Genomic DNA, 24,157 nt, shown 5'->3' with positions numbered 1-24,157 from the left:
AGCTTCCCCATCCTGATATGGTTCCATGGGTTCCTATACTGCTCGCGAAGTATGTGATCCGAAGAGAAGTTGTAGTATATGCTAGTCCTGCTTCTTGACGGCGATTTCGCAACGGTTTCTAAGCTTTTGCCATTGGGAAGGGTGGGGCACTCGTGGATCTTGGATCTGGCCTCCCAGAGAGCGTGTGTAGCAGGGGAATGGAACATCCCAGGCCATAGACTAATTGGTTTGCGGTTTGACGATCCTGCATCGATGTGAACCGAGGGTTTTACATCTTTGGAATCGGATTCACGAGGCGTAGGAGAAGATGATGATGTCGTATAAGAAGAAGCGCAGAGAGTTCTGTGAAGGTATGGATTGAGATTCTTCAGTGACAGTGATGGTGAATCATGAGGATTGGGTTTGACTCTGAATCTGAAGAGAAAGTGACGTAGTGGTGGAGATAGATTCGGGTTTCTGAGTGGCTGCATTGCATTTGCATGGAAAAAGGATGGAAGCTATGGTGTTTGATGAAATGTTCCAACGAAATTGGATTCTATTCCCTCGAATTTGTACTTTACTTTTGAGTTTGGAGGTAATGTGGCTGGTGGGCGAATATGGAATTACTGTAATACCCTTCGGGGACATCTGATAAAAATACCCTTGAATGTTTTCGTCAACTTCGAATAAATTTGGGCTCACCTATTTTCTATATTTCTGGGTACCCTTTGATAATTCTTTTTTGGGGTCAACCTCCACCTAACTCTTTTATATTTTTGGTTGGGATGCTAACTTTTTTTATTTTCAGACAAACCAAAAAAAGAAAATCTCACCCAGTTTCAGACTATAACCAATGCTTTCATAGCTAGCCCCGAACACTGACAAAATTACGTTCAATTTGATTTTAATTTGCAGAGGAGGCTTGGTACATATGCAGTAGTAGAGTGAGTGTAAGTGTGAACCTATAGCGTAATTTAATTTAATTATAATATATAAATAATTTAATTAATATATATTTATACAAGAATATATACTAATTAATTTAATAAAATGTTTGATAACTAAAGAAAATTAGCCAAAAAGAGTCAGAATTTATTTTATTTAACATTCATTAATTGTTGCGACCTTTAATGAATACTAAATAAGAGAGTTCAATTTAATAATTTAATCTACGTTCGTTTCGTTGGTGCACAAGTATACAACTTCAGCTAAATTCTTATTTTGTTGTGTACGCCTGAACAAAAGCTTTTTAATCTGCTAATATGTGGTGGACATTATTTTTAACTATTTCCATTTTCTAATCCTTTTTCCCTCTTTTATAATTTCAGTAGCTCAGGGGTTATGGTTATCCCAATTTATAGCGGTAAGATCTCTAACTCCCCTTAATTGAGTTTTAGTTTACTTAAATTGACCAATGAATTTCAATTTTCTTATTTAGCTACGCAATTTTAACATCTTGGTTGACTAAGGCTACAAATATAAAGTAAGAGTATGAGTGAGAGAAAAGAATAAGAGTTTAATTTGTTCTTTGAAATTATAAGCGTGTTTTGTTTTAATTTCTAAAGTTTTAACAGTATTAATTTAGTCTTTGAAATTATATTTTTATAGACTATTTTGATCCTTAAAATGACTTGTAAAATTTAACTTGAAAAATTAAAATACTTGACAAAACATAATTTCATTGGCTAAATTAAACATCTACACAAAAATATTATTACTAATGCTAATGTTCAAGTATATTGTGCAGTGTACAGAGTGTTGTTCTGATTTGCTGCAAAACTTGCAATCGGGTAGCATTCTTGATTTACAAATGGATCAAAATGAGGGATGAATCTGAATGTGATGAGGTTGAGGATTTCCTTGAAAATCATAACATTGCTATTGGTGTGGCACGTGGAATCGAATATTTACATGAAGGTTGCGATATGCAGATCGCCAAATGATCATCCTTCAATGAAAGAAGTAAGAAAGATGCTTGAAGAAGAAGCTATTGTTCATCAGACTCTAGATTTCATTTAAACTTGTGGAGCTTATGTAAACTTGATTTGTAGAACTTATAAAATTTTAAAGTCAATTTGAAGCATCAGCATAATATGTCACATAAAAATAACAATTATATTAGGTGTAAATGTAATGTTTTAGATACACATCACCTAATTCATCAGATTTTTCTAGCAAAGTCTGAGTAATCAGGTCGTATTAAAAATTGTGGAAATGTGAGGTGATATATGTGCTGTGTGATTTGCATTATTATGGAAATTAATTAGTAAAATGAAGGATTAGCCAATGATCTGTATTTGAAGTCATCAAGTAGCACCTCCACTAGTCCACTTGTTGAAAATTTTGAAATCAGAAACTAAGCTATTCGTTGCTTTCCTAGCAGCACGTAAATTAAAATGATACAAAACTAGTTACAAGTTACAACACATAAAAATGCTAAACTAATTGACTTATTGTTCTTTCTTGCAATTGAACTAATCTGTCATGTCAGAGTTGTTTGCGTCAGTTGACCTGTTCTGTTAGTTACAGATTAGAATGGAACCAAATAAAAATGGCACATTATAAGGGTTTAGGTGGAAGGTCCAAATCAGTGGGTTAAAGAAATTTATCTGCAATACTGTTGAATTTCCCAGCCGACTTTGCTAAATCACATGTAATTTATTTAGCCCTTGCTTTCAAATACGTATATATTGTTATTCAGAACTTAATCTTTCAACATTATTCATAGATATATATTCCTTTGTGTATTAGTGGAAAATATTTCCTAAAAAGGATAAAATGCCCTTTAATTTTATATCAACTTCTCCATTATAGTGAGTGTAATCAAGTGAGCTTAAGAAAAATATGGGTTAGAATTAGAGGTAAATTTTATCTAACAGTAATGCTAGGAAAAAAAAAATCTAGACTTTATCTTATTTAAAATTTATTTATTATATGATGCATTAAATAAGGTAAAAAATAATACGTTTTGACAGTTTTTTTATTTTTATTATCAAATATATTTGTTTATCTAAAATGCTCTCTATTATTGGGGGCGAGTGTAATTCACATAGCATTGTATGAGTATTTATTTTTCAAACCTAAGATAATTAGACTACTATACTGACCAGGCAAAAAATAAACAAAAATAAAAAGAAACTACCTATTCGTACCAAAGACAACACTTCATTTTGCATAATTCCTACAAATTATGATATTATGTGAACTGCACACGAAAAATGTAACATTAGTTTGGACTTGTATGTCACTTCTTTTATATGAGTAATTGAGTATAATTCTTAGGCACCAAGATATTTGGAGTAATAGCTATTGTATAGGCATCTACTGAATTTCTTATTGTATCTAAATGACTTGTATCTCTCTTTTAGATCCTTAGCTAAATATAATTTTGTAATTCTACTAAACACATAATGTTGATTAATTAGAAAGTGCCCTGCCACTACTAGAGCACCACACACCAACGTCACATATTTTGACTCCGTTTATATATTTATTATTATGAACTTTAGGGCATGAAAATTTCGCCATGTGACTAACACAGAGGGACTCTTTCCTTTTTATTTTTATTTTTATTTTTTTGTTCAGGAAAAGAAAACATTTTCTCGCTATTTTCAAGCAAAGCAATGCTATATATATAGTATATGATGTGCATGAATTTTATTATTATTATTATATACCTTGATAGAATAAAGAAAGTGTATATTAGCTTGCAAAAGGTAGTTTTAGGAAGGAGGGACCTTTTGAAGTGTCCATGTAACCCAAATGAGGAGTTAAGTTTCCATTACTATTTCAAGAAAGTCTCCCCGACATACGATTAGGTGTGTGTCATTTTCCTCTACTACTTTAATCTCTTTGTCTCTTTAGAACGATATTATTATTATAATTATAAATGAGTAATATTACCCATTCAAAAATTAAGTTTAATCAAATTAAATAATAAAATTTAGAATAATACTAATTATAATTAATTTTTATTATATTAGACTAATTTAATTAGACTTAGTTAATAAAAAAAATTGAATTTATTATTTTTAACCAATCATTAATTCAATTTTTTAGTTTAACAATCTAATAATATACTGCTAACTTACTTTTAAATATTATTAATTAACTACAGATCAAAAAATAAATTTTACTGACGTTCTAACATCCTTCTAATATTTTTCTTTTTTTACTTTCGTACACAAAATTTATCTACAAACATAGTCTACAGTAATACAGTAATAATCTTTTCTTTTTGCCTTGGTACCTTTTGGAATATAAAAGAAAACTTGCAAAAGTTGTGTAGAGCAAATAGTGTCTATCGACGCTTCAGAAAGAAATGCGGCAAAGATACGGCGCTTCAACTACCCAATCACAATTTTATAAAAAGAAAAACCATATTAAATTATATTATTTCCAAATTTTCAATCATTATTGCTCCAATAATTCATCTCTAATAATAATAATCAGAGTGCTAATTTAAGCCTTGCACGTCAATAACACCCAAACCAAGAAGAAAAGCAAAAATATATTTTAAAAAATCATGTGGTCGGTTTACTTCAACCTATGAATAATTCAGTAGTATATATAGATGATATTATATTACTATGTTTTCATAAAAATACTATTATATTATTTTCTTCATAGACATGAACTAAATTATTGACACTATAAATATAGTCAACATTACACCAGATACATATGTATCAAGAAAAATAGTTCCCTACAATAATTTCTATCAGAAAAAATCTTGTGTGAATTGAATTCCAAGCCAGAGTTCTTTCTCTTTTAATTTTGATCTTTTTGGCACACGCTAGAAATGGTGGAGTTCAAGAACATCATGAAGAGAATGTGGATGTTTAATCTCTGATCTTTCCTTTCTTCAACCCCTTCAAGTTTTTCTCCTTTTGCGTAATGGAAGGTATGTTCTTCACCAGCACCATCATCATCATCATAATCAACAAACAAAGCAACATAGCAGGTTCTTCAGAAAGGTTCCATCTCCACAAACTCTCTTTTTGGTTTGCACCAACGACTCGTCCACCTGGTTTCCTCAAGTGACAACAACTAAACTAGTCTTCTCTACAAAGATTCAAGTCAATGGTTTACTCCTTTTATAACTCCAATCATTCTTCTTCCCCCGGCTTCGATGTTTCGAGGTTGATTAGTCCTTCTTTGCATGACTATGGAGCTTCCTATGGTGGTTTGGAACCATCACATGCATTGATTTTGGAGAGTGAAAAGATAGAGCAAGTGAATAATGGATCAGAAGATGCAAGGGTTGGAAAGAATTATGAGAACTCTGATGCAAAAGCCTTAGCTGCTTTGAAGAATCACAGTGAAGCTGAGAGGAGGAGGAGGGAGAGAATCAATGGTCATCTTGCAACTCTACGAGGTCTTGTTTCCTCCACTGACAAGGTATGTTTCTATTCTTTTCCTTCTAATGCAAGTTATTACTTTTGTTTCGAAATAATTCTGATACAGTTAACTTCATTTGAAATTGATAGTTTAGAGTCCTTAGATGATAATTTAGTCAAATTTATCAAATTATTTAATAATTCTTAACTATCAACATCACATGAAATTAACTGCAGCTGAGTTTTTACAATTAGTTTGAACAAAGTGATATATTGAGAGATCATTGTTCGATCAAAATGACAATTATTTTTGAAACAAAAGTTATTTTGTTATTTATGTTTTCGTGGTTTGTAACAGCGTTGAATTCTTTTTGGCCTCTTGAATTTTATGATTTTGCTTATGTTGTATAATTGGGTTTAATTAGCATGTTCATCAAGAGTATGACAAACATGGATATGCTAAATTCACAATTCTAATTCTTTCGTGCATAAGAACCAAGCTGATGTTTCAATAAAGTGCATATTCTGTTATCGGTGTTAAGAAATGGGAAGAGTGGATTTAATAGTCTTCAGTTTCCGGGGAAACCAGTATGCATAACTTTGAAGGAAGATAAACCAACATTGTGAATATAAATTTTTCTTTTAGAAAAACTTGTTTATATTTTTAATTAGCATCCAATGTATACATATAACTATATAAGTAGGGAAATTTATGTAAGTGAATTCCCCACTTATGTATAAATGAATAACCATGAGTCTATTTTGACACATAGAAGTATCTAATATGTCGAATTTAGGGCAAATTGTCAAATTTGTCTTTGAAAATTTATTTGTTTTCCAAATTGGTTTTCGAAGGTTTTTTTAATCCAATTCGTTTTTCAAAAATTTTAAATTAATCGCGTTAGTCTTTCTATTATTTTCTTTGTTCATAACACTAAAATTTTTTAATATGAAATTAGATCAAATCAAAACCTAATTAAGAAGAGAACTTGAGGCATTAAAATCTCTTAATTTGGGATTTATTTGATCTAATTTTATAAATTTATCATGCTAATCGTCAATTAGGACTATTATGTATGATTGTGGTGTCACTTAACGTGTCACATCAACAAATTTTGACACTGTTAGCAACGAAAGTGACAGAATAACTAAAATGACTAACGTAAAATATTTGAAGAATGAATGTTATTAAAAGTATCTTTCAAGAACTAATTTAAAGAATAAATGATGTTTCGAGAACTAATTAAACCATTTACTGGTTTAATGTAACATGATTGTTTTTTACTTTTTTTTTTGCAGTTATGTCTTAATGCTTATGGCTATGTGTGTATGTTGCCCTTTCATGGTGTATGATAAGTTGATAACAGCCACAACATTTTGATAATTGAACCTAATTATTATTAAAATAAGGGGTTTAATTTTGATTGCATCATTGTTTGTCCTTGTTTGGTCAGCTGGGTATGGGAGTTGCTAGAAGTCAACTATTAAGCTGTATAACTTTATCATAGGGTGGCTTTGTTTATTAATATGTGACACAACGTCACAAAATATTTCATAATCATCTAAGTTCTAGTTTTTGGCTTCATCTTCCATGATCGACACTGAAAATAAAAATAGTTCATTTACTATTTATATTCAGTATGTTAGATGAATGTACATACACCACTTGTTTCTTTCTTGTGCCCCACTGCACTAGCTGAATATTACTATCCACTTATATATTATTTATTTAACTCTGAATGGTACCCAAATAGCTGCTTCCATTATTCATTTATTTGACCAAGTTGCATTCTAAGAAGAAGTCAAGAATATGAAATCAAGTTAGCAGCCAATGATTTTGCTTTTTAGTTTTTTTATTGATTAAATCATATGAAATCAAGTACAAGACATAAAGAACTATAGAATGTCAATCTTGATTATATATTTTAATTTCATGGTCGTATCTAAGAGAAAATTAGAAATGTATTAACTATTAAGTAGAACTGGATCAATTAAGACATTGCTATCAAGTGTTGTTGTAGATGTGTCAGACTAGTGTTGAGTAGTTAAAAGCATAAACATATATATATTGGTTGGTGACAACAAAAGTGATGCAATGCAATTTCTTATTTATATTATCCTCCCTAGGGTGGGCATGGTTTGGATTTTCAATTGATAAAAGATTTGTTAGAGAGAGGGATAAAAAAAAGACTTGAGTATTTATTTATTTGATTTGGGTTTCAATTGTTAATCTTAGATGGACAAAGCAACAATATTATCAAAAGTGGTTAGCCAAGTGAAGGAATTGCAGAGGAATGCAATGGAAGCAAGTAAAGGTCTTCTAATCCCAACAGATTTTGATGAAGTTGAAGTTGAACCATATGAAGATCATAGATCCATGTCATACAAGGCATCCATCTGCTGTGATTACCGGCCGGAGATTCTCTTCGACCTGCGACACACACTTGATGCCCTTGAACTGCAACTGGTGAGGGCAGAGATATCAACCTTAGAAGGAAGAATGAAAAATGTGTTTGTGTATAGATGTTGCAAAGGGAAAGGTGACAATAATAACACCGAGGCATGTCAAGCTCTTGCAAGAAATGTTCAAAAGGCACTGAGTCTTGTAATAGATAAGGCTTCTAATGCACTTGAGTACTCACTCAGAGCTTCACTTCCATGTAAGAGAAGAAGAATCTGCTTGCTTGAGAATTGAATCATTCAGTTCATTTCACCATCCAACCATGAATCTTTTCGTGTTGATTAGCATGCTGTATTATATCATATTAATTTCTTTTTTGGGTAAACTTGTAATGTTACTGAGCTTACTCCAAACACGGCCTCTGTTGATGCTTGCATGTTATTTGGATTTAATGTGCAGCTACGTATAAATAAGTGTTTGGTCTTTGGTGTTTAATTATAGCTGTTTGGTGTGTAATGGAATTTTTAATTTAGAAATAAATTGAAGCCTTGCATAGTTGTATACTAATAAAAACGAGACTTAACTTTATTTCATAAAAACTTGTATTTTCATCAAATAACGATAAAAACTAAATTATCTATTTTTTTAATCAAAATTTGATATGAAAATTAGTTGTCTAACGAAATTTCTTCCTCTTCATCATCACCTCCAATACAGCTAATCCTCTCATCAAAAGCAAGGTTGAATAGCTTGAAATAGTAGAGAAGGAGCCCGTGCATGAAGAAGCTTCACTTTGGTATGTGAATCTAGACCGATTTTACAGTTTTGAAGCTGACTTTCAATCATCAGCAACAAAACAAAACAAAAGGATAGAAGAGAATAGAATCCCACTTAACTCAGAATGCGAAAAGGAGGTTCTGCGGTCATACTCACATATGCACAATGAAATGGCATTTGTTCCATTCTATCTGATTACTGATTACGCGCCATGTAAAATCGGCACTTCTTCATTCTCAAAATCTGCCAATACCATCTTGGCATTCGGCAAGAGAAGAAGTTGATAGGATTGAATCATTTGCTGGTGGAATATGAACCCGATTTCAAGTCTCATTTATCAACTTCACTTGACCCACCCTCACTAAATTGAGATTTTGATTAATTGTATATCATTCATTTACATTGAAATAATTTGAATAATAATAAACAACTAGAATGTTGCTGCAAATATAACGTAATATTGTTTTAGCTTTTGTATGAAAAAATAAATCTTACCACTTCGAATCATCTAACCAACATTATGTTTTCTGACCATTTCTAATTGAAACGAAATGGAGAAAAAAAAAAGTATAAAACAAAACTACTGTCAAAATAAATCATGAGACAAGCGCAACCGCAACGCATTCCAAACCCATTAATCTCATACTTCTCTTTTCACTATCACAAAATTATTATATTACAAAGCAATTGTCCCCCTTTTGTGAATGATAGTACAAAAGATAGCTTGACCCCTTTCACCCAACATCACTAGAATGTCCCAAGTCCTACGCTCAAATTACTACTACATGTGACTTTCTGTTGGACAAGCTACGTCAATTCAGAACCAAACAAGAAAACCACCTCAAAAATCATTAGATAGTAGCACATGAATAATCAAAAGGTTTGATTCCAAAGTCAACAAAATAATGTAGAAACGTTCAGTAAAAGCAAACAAACAAGAACTTCGTCCAAGTAACTTGCAACCAACAAGAACAATTAGACGGCCAAAAAAGATGATTCCCAAAAACAAGCAAATAAATAAAAGCATTCAACCATAGCGAAACAAGTTGCTTATTCACATAAGACTAAGTATCCCAGAGCCAACCAAAGACATGATACTAAAAATATTCACGGGTAGCAGAGCAAAAGATGAGGCAAAAATACAACAGCGTTTGGGAGACCATAAAAAATCAGCCAAAACAGCCCCAAGTTGTAACAATTAATAAATGCTAAATAAGACAAATTTGGATTGTGTTTTTCATCTCCCTAGCATTACCGCAATATTATGTTTTACATTTGATGTCATTCAAAACATACATAAAAAAAAGGTGTGTTGGGATAAGAGGTTTGAGGGTCAGAGCAAGAGAATCTAATGGATTGATAACATCGTAATGAAGTGGATTTTTTTGGGGGGGTCTTTAAATGGAGTGTAATGGTTAGTCAAATAATTTCCTTCCTATCCTGTTTTTGTTAACACCTACCTTTTCTGTTCCTTCCAAATTTGTAGATTTTGATGGAAACCTTATTTTATCCAACAATGGGGTAATGAACCCACCCACTTGGACTCCATTTCACTCCTTTTGAATCTAATTCGACGCCACCCTCTTACCTCTCACCTATCCAAAAGGTATGCATGGAAGAGGGAGGGATATGTATTTAGGCTATGTTCCAAAGGAATGAAAGGATCAACAACAAATAATCTGTCATATATATATATATATAGTCCGTTTTGAAGTGTTCTTTGGGTGGTGGAATAACAAAAGAAAATGAAGAGGTCCCTGACTTAATCAAAGCTCTCAATTTTTTGTCCACCCAATATGGGGGGTTAAAAAGGAATATGAAATAGCTTCTGAAAAAATCCCTTCCCTTCCTTCAGTAAACAATCAAACAAGAAGGTTACAAATATCTCTCATTACCATTCCTTATCTTTCAGTCCTATTTCATCATTACTCACGTTACTTCCATTGTTTCTAAATCTTCTAAAGATATGTTTAAATTTTCCTACAAACAAATTTGCAGGGTGTTACAAAGAAAAACATAGAGATAACGAGTCACCATCAAAAACAAATACTTTTCAAAGGAACAGAAGCTAACTGAGCAGAAAAAAGAGAAAGCACTTCAAATGAACTGTCTCACCACAGCAACCACGCAGAGTATTATGCACATAGGAACATAGAATGAAATAAGATACTTCAAAGGAACATAGAATGAAATAAGATACTTCAAATTGTAAGGTAAACACCTTGTCATTTACTAAAAACTAAGGAAAATTTGAATAAATAGTTCTACAGAAAAACCACATAAGTACTACATTCAAATTCTACGCCAGATCACGTAAGCTTTCACTAACATTAATCACATATGGAACCATAACACATAGAAGCAGATGTAGTGAAGCAGCAACAAATTTACAGCAGTCCATGTAACCAAAACCAAGTATTAGTGTCTGCATGCACGAAATCAGCACAACCATTTAAAGCATTAGCGCCCAAGAAGCCATCACAAACCTGAATGAAACACCTATTCAAAACTCAAATCAATGATTAACATGTTTGGAAAATTTTAACTTAAGTCATTTTCATAACTGAAACGTAAAACAGAACCAACAGATAAACAAACTTGATTCAACATCAATTATGACAGGATATTACACCCAAAGAAATGCAAATTGGTAACATGGCAAAAGCCACTCAAAGATTGAATAATACATACATATTTAAAAAATGTGAAAAAATGCAAAACAGCAAGGAGGGAATTGTCATTCCGATTACAAACTCAAAACATAGATTCTTTGTTTAGAGGGGAAAAAAAGGGTCAGACAGCAAGAAAATGAAGATTGCAGCAAAACTCGCAAACGAATGATTAGCAAATAACCGAGACCCAAGACTTTTTCAGAAGAGCACTGAATCAAAATAAAGACATAAATCACATTTTTGAACCACTACAACTACACGCACAGAGAACCAACCAGCCAAGAAAAGTAAGCAGAAGCAATACACACCACCTACAACTATAAATTAAAACCAAACACCACAATTTACCTCACTCAGTAATAGGGCGGCACGCCTTGGTACATTCCTCCAGGAGGGGCAGGTCTTGGCATCGGAACAGGCTGCGGCTGCTGTGACGGAATTGCAGACGAGGGTAAACCACCATAATGGGAGCCATCCATAAACCCACCAGAGGGTACTCCACCGGACGTAGGAGGCAACCTCGCGCCATACTCGCCGGAAACCGGTCCGCCATACTGCGAATTCCCATAACCGCCCCCACCAACCGTAGCCCCATACCCACCAACACCAGCAGCAGCAGCTGGAACATGGTTCCCATACGACGGCACCGAAGGCTGCATCCCATATCCGTTGCCATGCCCACCACCGCCAGCATATCCACCGTACTGAGAAATCAGCATAGGAGCATTGTAAGAAGGTTGCTGTTGCTGTTGCTGTTGCTGCTGAGCATGCATACCATCCCCTGCAAAACCAGAAGCAGGATTCTGCGGCTTCGCTTTCTTGTTATCCACAGCCAACTTGCAGAACACTTGGTGGCCATCAATTGTCTTCGTTGGCTCTGCCAAACAAGCCCTAGCACCTTCTTCAGTCTTGTACACGAAGAACGCAAACCCTCTTGATTTACCGCTACTCTTATCAAACCCTAAAGGACCTTCTTCTACCTCACCGTATGCAAGAAAGTGGCTCAAGAGCCTCTCCGATGGGATTTCGAATGGGACGTTACCTACAAACACCTTCCGTGCGGCTACGTCGGTAGCTGAGGCGGCGCCGGGTCCGCCGGAGGCGGCAAGCTGCGTGACGGTCATGCGGCCGTCGATTTTCTTGCTGGGATCCTTGAGGGCGAGGACAGCGCCGTCGACGTGGGAGAAGGTGACGAAGCCGTAGCCCTTGGATTTTCCGGTGTTCTTGTCGAAGATGACGATGGCTTCGTCTAGGTCGCCGTAGGCGGAGAAGATGGCGCGGATAGTGTCCGTGGTGGTGTCGGCGGCGAGGCCGCGGACGAATAGCTTTCGGAGTGTGGAGTCGCGGTCGGCGACGGAGCGGACAGAGTCGAGGACATCGGGGTGGCGGAGGGACGCTGACTGGAGGAGGTCGATGAGCTGCTCCTGCGTGAAGGGTTGCAGGATCTTGCGGATGTCGTCTGCGGAGAGGGAGGTGGAAGGGGGAGGTTGTTGTGAAGGCGAGGAATCAGCGTCCCCGTTCTGTTCCGTTTTACGCTTCTTGGAGAGATCCATGGCGAGAGTATTTGGGAACTAGGGATTTCAGATATTGGAAGTGTAACCTGCGAAGCGAGGCTGGTAGAAAGACAGAGAAGCACGAGAGGCAGGATAGCGAGATAGATAGAAACCCTGCAAAAGGGTTACGCACTTAGCTTCTCTTTTATTTCATCGGTTACACTATTTATTTAGAGTTTTTAAAAAGAAAAGAAATAACTGGTTATTTTTGTGGTGTGGCAAGTTACAAATCTAAAGCAAATTTATTTATTTATTTAATATGCAACTCATCTTTATAAGTGAAAGTAATTTATGTTTGGATATCTCATGTAAAACGATTTTTTTATTTATCAATTATGATAAAAAATATTTTTTTAAAGAAAAAAATCTTTTAAAAAAAGATATAAATTACAGCTCCTCAAAAAAGATATTATTTTTTTATTTTTTCTAGTGCTTTTACTTTTATTTTTATTACTAAAAATTTGCCAAACACGTTAAAAAATAAAAAAATATATCTTTTTCAACGAAAAAATTTTTTTTTTATCAAGATAATGCGCCCAAACAAGCACATAATATCAAATCTAATATCTCTTAGTGTTTATTTGAGTGTCATTATCTTAATAAAAAAGATATTTTTTCAATGAAAAAAATCCTTTTTTTTCTAATTTGTTTGGCAAATTTCTAGTAATAAAAGTAAAAGCATTAGAAAAATCAAAAGAATACTTTTTTTTGAAAAGTTATAATTTATATCTTTTTTTAAAAGATCTTTTTTTCTTAAAAAAAATATTTTTTGCATAATAAATAAATAAATAAAATATTTTTATATTATTATATCTAAACATAATTGATAAATAAAAAGATCTTTCTGCATTAGATATCTAAACATAAAATTACTTTTACTTTTTCATAAGATCTTTTAAAAAAAATAACTCAAAAAATTTTTTTTTTCTTAAAAGCACCCAAACAAACCCTCGGAAAAAATATAAAATACTTATCATCGTAATTCAAATTTTTTATATGGAGCCGGTGAAGGAGTTTTGCAGCGTTATGGGAGTTTGGGGTGTTTCACCGAGATGTGACGGCGTTGTCGAAGAAATCGGTGGCACCGATGAGGGGACGGAAATCAGTGGGTCCGATTTCAGGGCGTAGAAGGTGCACAAATCGGTGGTACCAATTGGTGACCCCTTGCCACGCGTCGCGCATGCACCTGGTTTCTGGGTGGCCCGTGACTCTATCCGTGTTTCACTCCTCAAAACCCGTTTTTCACTATCTCTTTCACCCTCCCAACACTATTTCTTTCGCTCTCACACAAACTATCCCTTTCTGCTTACTCTCAACCCCACCATTTCACCATTGTTGGACCACAACAATCTTGGTGAAAAATTTGAATAAAAATGCTAAGAAGACAAAAAATTAAGGAAGTAAATTAACCAGAGCTTCATATTGTTAATTATCTTGGACATCCAAATTATGTAAGTTTTTATTTTTTAATAATCTGATTTAATGATAATAATAGTGATAATTTTAGATTTTATTAGCAATATATATTATAATGGCACTAAGTAGAGATTAAGCATGTATGTATGTATGATTTTATTATTAGGTGGTTAGAAATAGAAATTAAAATAGGAATAAACCTTGTATGTATGTATGTATGAATGATATGGTTAGTTAGTAAATTGTATCAGTGAAGGTGAACTGGATTTTTTTTTATGCATATTAATTAAAATAAAATGAAAAAATGAATGACACATGTAAAAAATTAATGAATGAAAGAGAAAAAAAATGAAATCTATACATATTAGATTGGAATAGGTGGATATTGATATATTGTTGTTGTTATTATCAGTATTAGTAATTGAGTTTAATTAATTATTATGATTAATAATAAAAATTGAATTAATTATTTTATTTATAATTTATTTTTCTCATCATCATTAAACATGAATAAAATAGCAGATTTTTAGAAGGGTAAAGTATATTTTTTGTCCCTGAAGTTTGGCAAAAGTTTCAAAAATACCCTTAAGTTTTATTTTGTTTCAATTTTGTTCCAAAAGTTTTCGATTTGCATCAAATATACCCCCGACAGCTAAATTTTCAAAAAATTTAAGACCAATCTAACAATAATGCATGAAAATGATGCTTAATTTGCTTGTGTTGAGGGTTGTTCTTATGAAATTGTTGTTGAATTGGTCTTAAATTTTTTGAAAAATTAGCCGCTAAGGATATATTTGATGCAAATCGAAAACTTTTGGGACAAAATTAAAACAAAATAAAACTTAGGGATATTTTTGAAATTTTTGTCAAACTTCAGGGACAAAAAGTATACTTTACCCTAATAATAATATGTATGCTGTTTGAATAATAATAATAAAAAATTAGTATGCTGTTTTATATGAATAATAATAACAATAATAATAATAATAATAATAATAATAATATGTATGCTGTTTGAATAATAATAATAATAATAATAATAAGTATAAATTAGTATGCTGTTTTATATGAAGAATAATAATAATAATAACAATAATAATAATAATAATAATAATAGAGACTGATTTATTGTGTAAGGTTAATTAATTTCTGTTATAAGGTAATGAATATGATTAAAGGATTTTTGTATAACAGATTTAATGTGTATGTTTGAAATACAATTATGCTGGGAATTAGTTATAATGGACATGTTAAGGATAATTGTGTTTTTGAATAATATAGTTATATTATACTTGTTCTTATAACGGAAATGTGATATTGTAGGCTTCAAGGATGTTGATGTGCAATCATTTACACCCGCCGGATCCATACAACTAAATTGTTGAGTCACAGTTACGCGAGACTGAATTTTATTATGTATCCCAAATTGGAGTTATTAAAGGTCAGTCAGCAATGATTAATGCTCTGATTGAGAGATAGTGGCGCGAGACTCACACTTTTCATTTTTCGGTTGGTGAGTGTGCCGTGACCTTGGAGGATGTGGCGGTAATTCTCGGTCCGCCGACAAATGATCTTCCGGTTACAGGTCCGACCATGAGTAGCTTTGAGGCATTGGAAGCCGAATGCTTGCACCAATTTGGAATTGCACCGAGGAAGACGGATTGTAGAGGGAGCTTTATAAAATTAAAGTGGTTTAGGGGTTTGAAAGATCGTATAGTGTTGAATGATGATGTGCACATGCAGATGTATGTAAAGTGTCACATAATGTTGTTATTTGGGACAATTCTGTTTGTAGATAAGTCGGGTGCAGCGGTGCACTGGAAATTTTTACCTTTGCTCCGGAACTTCGGTGGGATCATACAGTTTAGTTGGGGTTCGGCATGCTTGGCACACTTGTATAGATCATTGTGTAGGACAACTCGTGTCGACTGCAAGGAGATGGACGGTCCACTGACACTGTTGGTCACTTGGGCTTGGATCCGGCTACCATTTCTAGCGCCGATTCCCAGCAATCCCCGAGTGTTTCCAATTGCAAACAGGTAATTTTGATTAAAGTATGCATTGAAAGAATTGATAGAAATTGTATTTTGTTTAGGGTAAGATAAGTTAACTAATGGATTGTCCGTCGGCAGGTGGCATAACTGGGACCGTCAAAACTATGCCTACCAATATAAAACGCTTGCGCACTACAGGAGGTTGTTGGATGATCTACAAGAAGGACAGGTATTTTGTAAAATACAAGTACCTTATGTAACTTGTTAAGTGAATTAATTGTTGTGTAATCATCTGACTGGTAATAGAGTAGTTCATGATGAGAATGATAACTACCTAGTAGACTATCCAGAGGATGCGGATGAGGATGAGGATGAGAATGAGGATGACGATGCTGCTGACGAGGATCCAGCGCCTAGTGCAGGTAAAATAAACTGCTAGTAATGATTTAGGGCTTGATTATGAATTTTTATTAGTAGCTTCATGGTGAACTTGTATTTGTATTTGTATTTGTATTTGTATTACACAATGAACTTGTATTTGTATTTGTTGTGTTTTTATAGGTACGGCCACAAGTGAAAAAGATAAAGGTTACAACCTTAGAGCTGATCCTCCACGTTGGAGTGCAAATCGGTATACACTATCCGCTTTTAACAGGATTGCAAAGAAGTGCAAAAAGTTATACAAAGATATGAAGTGGGCACCGAAAAAGTGAAGTTGTAACTATTTAATTATTGAGAATGTTAATTAGGTTCTTACTACTATTTAAGAAATAATTTGTACTATTTACTTATTGAGTATCTTAACTAGGTAGTTATTGTTGACTATGTTAATTTGGTTATTAGTATTTACTTATTGAGTATGTTAACTAGGATGTTATTGTTGACTATGTTAATTTGGTTATTAGTATTTACTTATTGAGTATGTTAACTAGGTTGTTATTACTTTTTGCCTATCGAATATGTTAATTACGTTGTTATGACTATTTTTCTATCGAGTATGTTAATCAGGTTTGAAATGAATACAAGCACCAGTTGGTCAATTCAAATGTCAACGTTGTACATAAATGTAAATTCAAACGAAATGTAAAAAAAGGTAACTACTACTCTTCGGCTGGACCTGCACTCGGTCCACCATTTTGACGACATCTAGTGCGACTATGGCCCTCGGTATCACATTACTTGCATCGCCTCGGGCAACGCAACATACGAGTATCCATCTCATTCAAGAAGCGGGTCATCTTCGGCCGACCTTTGGCTACCCGTCTGAGAAACGGATTTCCAACGAATCTAGGTCCATGATAAGCAGGCCACGTTGCCGGATTTTCCAGTGGTCTAAACCTAGCCCTGTATACTCTTCGAACTTGGTCCATCTTGTAAACGTCATTAACGTACACTTGCCAATCCAACCTCTGATTTGCACAACACGCAAACACGTGTCGACACGGAATTCGGTCAACCTGGAATTCACCACAGTCGCACCGATGGTGGCATAGGTCAACTGCATACTCAACCCCACTAGGCATCTCGCGTACTTCGAAGACTTCATTTTCTCTATCAAAACAGCTAACCTGTATGTTACCTGATGCGCGTTGATTTGCATGCAGCTTGGTTGTCACCATCTCAGAGAACACAAGTCCAGCATTGATTCGGGCTTCAGCCTCGGCTCTTTTCCTAGTGAACAACTCATTCAGTCTGTAAAATGTAGCCTTAACAAGTGCAGTGACTGGGAGATTGCATGGACCCTTTAAGACGGAGTTGATACATTCCACAAGATTGGTGGTCATATGACCCCATCGGTAACCACCATCAAATGCCAAAGTATACTGCTCACGAGGGATCCGATCAAGCCAGTTGGTGTAAGCCTCACCCCGTTCCTTTAATCGTTCATAGCGTATCTGGTACTCCCTGGTCGTCCTCGAGTATCCTATGAAAAACATTCAGTCAACTATGAACACCATTCTATTTGATCGTACTTACAATAAATTCAAAGTTCATTCTATTCAAACTTACCAATGTTGACGATAAGCTTCTGCAAGTAAGGTGCCTTGAACTTCCTCAAGAAGTTGGACTCAATATGCCGGATACAAAACATATGGAAAGCTCTAGGAGGAGACCATGCCCCCATTACTTCATTCAATAGCTGACCTAATCGAATCGTGTCGATCAGAGATAAGTCCCACACCATCACGTGTCACCACATGTTGACGCAGGTTGCTCAGAAAAAAGTACCATGCATCAGAAGTCTCTCCCTCCACTATGGCAAATGCAATAGGCATGATGTTGTTATTACCATCTTGTGAGACTGCAACCAATAAACAACCCTTGTATTTTCCATACAAATGAGTCCCGTCCACCTGCACCACTGGCTTGCAGTGTCTGAAGGCCCTTATTACAGGGGTAATAACTCCAGAAGACTCTATGTAGAACACGTATATCAGGAACCAAATCATCCCCCTGGTAAGCAGGCATTGTTTCAAAGTGAACCACTGCTGATGGCTCTTTGTGGCACATGGCCTCAAACCATATGGGCAAAGCTTCATACGATGCTTTCCAACTTCCGAAAATTGATTCGACCGCCTGCTGTTTTGCTAACCAAGCCTTGCGATAACTGATGGTGTAGTTAAACTTTGACAGGACATCATCAATTACTGATTTCACCTTTATAGACGGGTCAACCTCTACCAACGGCTTTATTGCTTCTGCAATTGTCTTGGAATCCAGCTTCGAATGGTCTTGAGAAATAGTAGACCTGGTACAAGTGTGACTTCCATTGTACCTCCTTATCTCCCAACAGTACTTCTTCTGCATTTTGGTTACCCTGATCAACCAGTCACAACCATTCTCATATTCTGTACATTTGGCATAGAATGTCGTCGGTTCCGACTCATATACCCGATAGTCCACACCTCTCCGGATGGTATAATCTTTCATTGCCTTGATTATTGCCTCCCTTGAACTGAATTCCATCCCCACTGTGAACTCACCATCCGCCACAACAGGAGGCGCTGCATACATCAAAAGTAATAAATGCTTCATTATGTACTCAGTAAGAATTCTTTTATTACAACTCAATTAATAAACACACTTTACTATGTAAGATCGTTATAGTCTTATTTTTCGCTATTCCATCTACGTAAAGAACAACTAAATATCATTCACAACAAAGAACTATTAATTAATAAAAAAATCAAACGCTATGGTCACAAATGCCTAGTCACATATCACATACATTACTCATCCGACTTATTGATCTCCTACTTCAGAGTTTCACATAGCTACCTAGGTTTACGCACCTGCATTCATATATTGCGGAAACTCCGGTGCGTGCATAGCCTCCAAATCCAACGACCGCATGAAAGAAGGCTCCTGAAACGAATGCGAGTTTGCTAGTGCATTTGCAACTTCTGCCACATCTGCGTTCATGGCGCCGCCAGCTTCATCTTCGTCTTCACCTGGACCGACGATCTCATAGTTACTTTCAAATTCATCTTCGCTTTCACTATTATAATCTTTCAATTCAATGTTACGGTTCGCTTCAGATTTCTCAAACTCAATATATAACTCGATGCACGACATTTGGTGGTGATTTTCCATGTACATTGAAAACATTTCATGCATACTCGCTTCGTCCGTCACGTACTTGGTCTGAAATTGAACAAACCCACCAAACACAGGTAAAGGATACCTGTACAAAATACACGATACTCTCCTACATCTTTGAGAATCTATCTTCTCACAAATCACACCTTTCAACTTCTCAAATGACAATGTGAACGGAATAACAACATCTAATGAATTTTCACACACAAATTGAACTCCCTCATATGTTTGCAATAAGATCTGTCCGTAATAATAAATCTTCAATACAACTCTATCATCCATAACACTACACGTACTTGACTATTCTCAACCTCACGGAAATTTCTTTTACAAACATGAAGGAGAAGAATCAGAGAAGAGAAGAGAAGAGGATGAACATTAGCTGAGACCGGCGAAGAAGAAATGGGGCTTCTGTGAACTCACCATCCGCTTTTTGTATGCACTAACGGACAAATCGGACGGACCGACCACTGCACCCCCAAATCGGTGGGTCCGATTGGTGCATCCCGGATTAAAATAAAATTTTCTGCCTCCAGTAATCGGTCCCACTGATTACTGCACTCTTCAGCTAACGTCTTTTTCCACCCAGAAATCGGTGGCACCGATTTTATGCCCCTCAACCTCTTCCTCACACAAATCGGTAAATCACCCATAATAATCATATCCCAGCATAACTCACACCTCCAAATCATATAAAAAAAATCAGCCTCGTAATTCATGTCATATTTATTATAATTTTAGATATTAAAAAAATAAAAAGATAGAGTAATATACACAAAATATTATTAGCCATTCAGTCAACGCAAGAGTTTCCGAAGCCTATTAGTGAACTCCGTAATGTCTCTTACTTTAGGATTAAGCTTTGAAAATCCCTCTGGCTTGGCCATAAGTCCAGAAATCCATAACCCTTCATGTGTTCTTAGTACTTAGTAGGCCCCAGCATCCCGCTTTTTCTCTTCTCATAAGCTTCCTGAAAATTAACCTCCAATTCCACACCCACCAATATGTCATGATGAATTAATCCTTCCAATGATATTCAGAGAACCTTCCTATATCTTGTTGTATAAATTCAATTCTAGCCATTGATTCAGCTCAGTTCCAAAGAAGATCATTGTTGCGGTTCTTAGACAGTCCCTTATTCCCAAGGTTGCGAGAACCGGATCGGTTAATAAACCGGTAAGACAACTGGTTCAATAGTTCGATTGGGATTCAATCGGGGTTCAACCGGTTTAATTAAATATTAAATAAAATTATTAAAAATTAATATATGTAATGCTTGATCACTATCTAGTTGTTCTATCTTCAAAAATAAAAATTTCTAATTAGTAACAACTATAATTTACAAACACAAATTTACACAAATTAAATATTGATTGTTGAACAGATTTACAGAATTTCTAATCACGTCAAGAAGCAAAGAATACATGCAGCACCAAAAGTTCAAAACAGAAAATTATCAATTACATTCGGCATTAAAAGTTCAAAAAACAAATTCAGAAGTTAGAATCCAAACAATTAGACAATTAAATCAACAATTAACAATCAACAAAATTAATAAGTACCACAAAAAATTAACAAAATTATTTCAAAAGAATTAATTCAAATTGAAAAGAAAAGTGAACCTGAACAAAATCACTAAATGAAGTCAATCAAAATAGAATGGTTCTCAACAAGCAACTAGAGAGGGCTAATTCCATAATTTCTAGCCTTGAAGATGCCCACAGAATTATGTTGTAGTTGCTGATCATTTTGTGGCTGTTTCATCTAAATTCAAAATGACAGCAATCTAGAATCCATAAAAATATATTAATCCATATAACTCATACGACATTCATTCAACATAATTAACAGAGCAGAATTGAATTTAAATTTTAAACCCCAAAATTCAACAGAGCAGTATTCAACAGAGCAGAAATAAACAAAACTCAATATAGCCAAATCCAACATAGCAGAATTGAATTTATATACCGAAATTCAAAATAAACAAAATTGAAAAACAAAACAAGAATAATTAACAAAATAAAAAAATTAATTGAAAAACAGAACAAGAACCATGAGCTCAAATCTGTCCAATTCATATAGTTTTATCACCAAATAAACAAAATTAATTGAAAGAAGGAAAAGATTGAAGTACTGACTACTGAGTACTCACCGCGGGAAGGCGACCTTCGACCCGGACGCGACGGTGACCTTCGACCCGCGACGGTGATGCTTTGCTCCGGCGTTTGTTGGAGGTGACGGTGGTGTTTGTACTTTGGAGGAAGAAGGTTGAAGAGAGACTGAGAAAGTTAGGGTTGGAAGGCAGAGTATTACCGGCGGCGAGTAGGGGCGACGATGGAGGAGGCAAGCTCGGTGACGACGATGGAAGAGAGGAGCTCGACGACGACGAAGAGTGGGATGGCGAAGAGGGGCTGCGACGGTGGGTCTGCCCGTGGTGGCTATGGTGTCTCTTGTGAGAGTGTGAGAGTTGAGAGTTGAGAGTAGAGACTGAGATTAGGATTAGGGTTGTGCGTTTAGCACTTTAGCTTCTCTCTTTTCTTTTCTTTTTTTTTTTTAACCTTCAAAACGACGCTGTTTTGAAGTTTAATATCCAAACTAAAAACCGCTAAAAAACTGGACGGTTTTCTCGATTCATCAGTTAACCGTCGGTTCGATCGGTTTTCTCACCAATTTTTTGCAAGGCGATTTCTGACCTTATCCGGACCGGCTAGATGATCGGTTCCCAGTTTTTACAGTTGAACCGGCCGGTCCGGTTCGGTTTTCAAAACCATGCTTATTCCATGCATTAACAAGAATGCCATTTTTTTTTTTTCGGTCAATACAACACACCGCACAGGCACCCTACCCACACACACCTCTTATACTCTTTTTCACTTAGAGATTCGAATCTATGTGGCAATTCTAGGAGGCAAATGTGATTGCCAATTGGGCAAGCCTCAGCCACCAATGCCATTTTATAAATTCGTACTTGAAATCAAATGGGCTTTAGGAAAAAGAAAAACCGAAAAATTATATTTCAGGACACAAAAAAAAAAAGTAAGATCAGAAGCCTCTTTTCTTATATTTTTTATTTCTTTTTTTTTGGACGGGATTATATTTTTTATTTCAAGATTGATGTTTCCTTCGGTGTTTCATTCTTAGTGCTGTTTTGCCACGCATGCTACTTTGATAGGCCTTTTGCATTTCCATATAAAAACACATTATTAAAAAACAAAATTCCTTTCCAGTTGTTTAGTCCTGTTTTTTTTTTTTTTGGTCGGTGGATTGGACAATCTCCAATCCTAGGTACCCCAATAGATTGGACAACTCCCAATCTTAGGTACACAACACACCCACATACTTCTCACACATTTTGTCACATTTTTTCCTCAAATATATCCTCTAGAGTTTGAACTCTAGACCTTAGTGATGGGGAGGGGGTGAAATGCCACTGAGCTAAAGCTCTTCGGCTTTTAGTCCTGTTGTATTACCGGAAAAAACACCCCTTTTTGGGCTTTTGCCCTTTTATTGTTATGGTCTCTTGTTGAGATACAGACCAAAAACCGGCAAAAATATGGATGAATACCCATGTCGGTTTCTTGAAGGATTTTGAGACTTCCAACAAAAAAAAAAAAAATTTCTTTTTCATTTTTAATATTTAATTTTGTAGAATTGATTAGTCTCTTTGTCAATGATCTCTTTTTAAAAAAAAAATGGATCTTCTTCATTTTTTTTAACACTTGAGAGAATAAAGTGAGACCAAAAATAAATAGGAGAGAAAGCAATGAAGGGTGAGATTAAATATTGGACACCATCCAATTTGTTTTCCACTGGAGATAATCTACTCCCCTCTTCAAAATATATTTGTGATATGTTAATCACTCATATTTCTTAGTTTTACACCATAAATTTAGCTAATGTATTTGAAAAAAGTTATTAAAAAAAAACTAAACGGTCTTGACAATTATTTTTAAAAGACAACGAAACTCCAAAAAAAAGAATTTGTCAATCTTTTGGTTCTTAATGGATTAATCAACCGTTTAACATGTCATGTAGACTTATTCTATCAATATAGAGAAAAAATATTGATAGAGAAGTTAATCAGTCTCATAAAAATAAAAATTAGGAGTCAAAAAAGATATTTCTTTTTTTGTTAAAGGTCTCATTATCTTTCGAAGTAATTGTCGACGGCCGTTAGAGTTTTTTTCTTACAAAAATAATTATATATGAGAAATTCAAGTGATATTTCAAAGATAATACCAAAAAAACCAAGTGATAATTTAAAAAATTGAGTTTTTTCGTGTTTTCTTTCAAATATAAAAAGTAAGAAAATGTAAGAGGTGAATTGTATTTCTTTTAATTTCTAAAAGGCGGATTTTTATAGAATGAATTGTACTTTTTATTATATGAGGCAATCATTTTTTTTATTTTTGAGAAAAAAATAATC

The 24,157-nt window shown here is 34.7% G+C and overlaps 5 protein-coding genes across 8 annotated transcripts in view; 1 reads left to right on the top strand and 4 right to left on the bottom strand.

Annotated features, from left to right (window-relative positions):
- Positions 1-786, bottom strand: part of LOC107633713 (acyl-coenzyme A thioesterase 9, mitochondrial) — a 3,172-nt gene extending 2,386 nt beyond the window's left edge. The window contains exon 1 of the mRNA XM_021119523.1: positions 1-786. This exon is cut by the window's left edge and continues 257 nt beyond it. Within this exon, the coding sequence (XP_020975182.1) occupies positions 1-470 (470 nt within the window). The 5' untranslated portion in view covers positions 471-786.
- Positions 4,643-8,274, top strand: LOC107631168 (putative transcription factor bHLH107). Its single transcript, XM_016334519.2, has 2 exons — positions 4,643-5,379; positions 7,555-8,274. Exons 1-2 carry the CDS (start codon positions 5,062-5,064, stop codon positions 8,011-8,013), a joined length of 777 nt encoding a protein of 258 aa, XP_016190005.1. The 5' UTR covers positions 4,643-5,061; the 3' UTR covers positions 8,014-8,274.
- LOC107631169 (UBP1-associated protein 2C) lies at positions 8,995-12,870 on the bottom strand. Of its 4 annotated transcripts, none has more exons than XM_021119521.1 (2): positions 11,517-12,870; positions 8,995-10,476 (listed from the first exon to the last, which is right to left on the bottom strand). In XM_021119521.1, the coding sequence occupies exon 1, from the start codon at positions 12,719-12,721 to the stop codon at positions 11,522-11,524; it is 1,200 nt and encodes a 399-aa protein (XP_020975180.1). In that variant the 5' UTR covers positions 12,722-12,870; the 3' UTR covers positions 8,995-10,476; positions 11,517-11,521. The 4 variants fall into 4 exon arrangements, with proteins under 4 accessions (XP_020975180.1, XP_016190007.1, XP_016190006.1 ...); XM_016334521.2 differs by lacking the exon at positions 8,995-10,476 and adding an exon at positions 10,570-10,982; XM_016334520.2 differs by lacking the exon at positions 8,995-10,476 and adding an exon at positions 10,570-10,995 and having other exon boundaries at positions 11,517-12,869.
- On the bottom strand, positions 17,307-18,256 carry LOC107633715. The gene is made up of 2 exons (XM_016337316.1): positions 18,142-18,256; positions 17,307-18,055 (listed from the first exon to the last, which is right to left on the bottom strand). Exons 1-2 carry the CDS (start codon positions 18,254-18,256, stop codon positions 17,307-17,309), a joined length of 864 nt encoding a protein of 287 aa, XP_016192802.1.
- On the bottom strand, positions 18,261-20,013 carry LOC107633716. The gene is made up of 3 exons (XM_016337317.1): positions 19,425-20,013; positions 18,486-19,136; positions 18,261-18,433 (listed from the first exon to the last, which is right to left on the bottom strand). The coding sequence occupies exons 1-3, from the start codon at positions 20,011-20,013 to the stop codon at positions 18,261-18,263; spliced, it is 1,413 nt and encodes a 470-aa protein (XP_016192803.1).

Source organism: Arachis ipaensis, chromosome B03, assembly GCF_000816755.2.
Source record: "Arachis ipaensis cultivar K30076 chromosome B03, Araip1.1, whole genome shotgun sequence".
Lineage (NCBI taxonomy): Eukaryota > Viridiplantae > Streptophyta > Magnoliopsida > Fabales > Fabaceae > Arachis > Arachis ipaensis.
The sequence above is the reverse complement of the archived record's forward strand: the minus strand, read 5'-3'. Positions and strand labels throughout refer to the sequence as shown.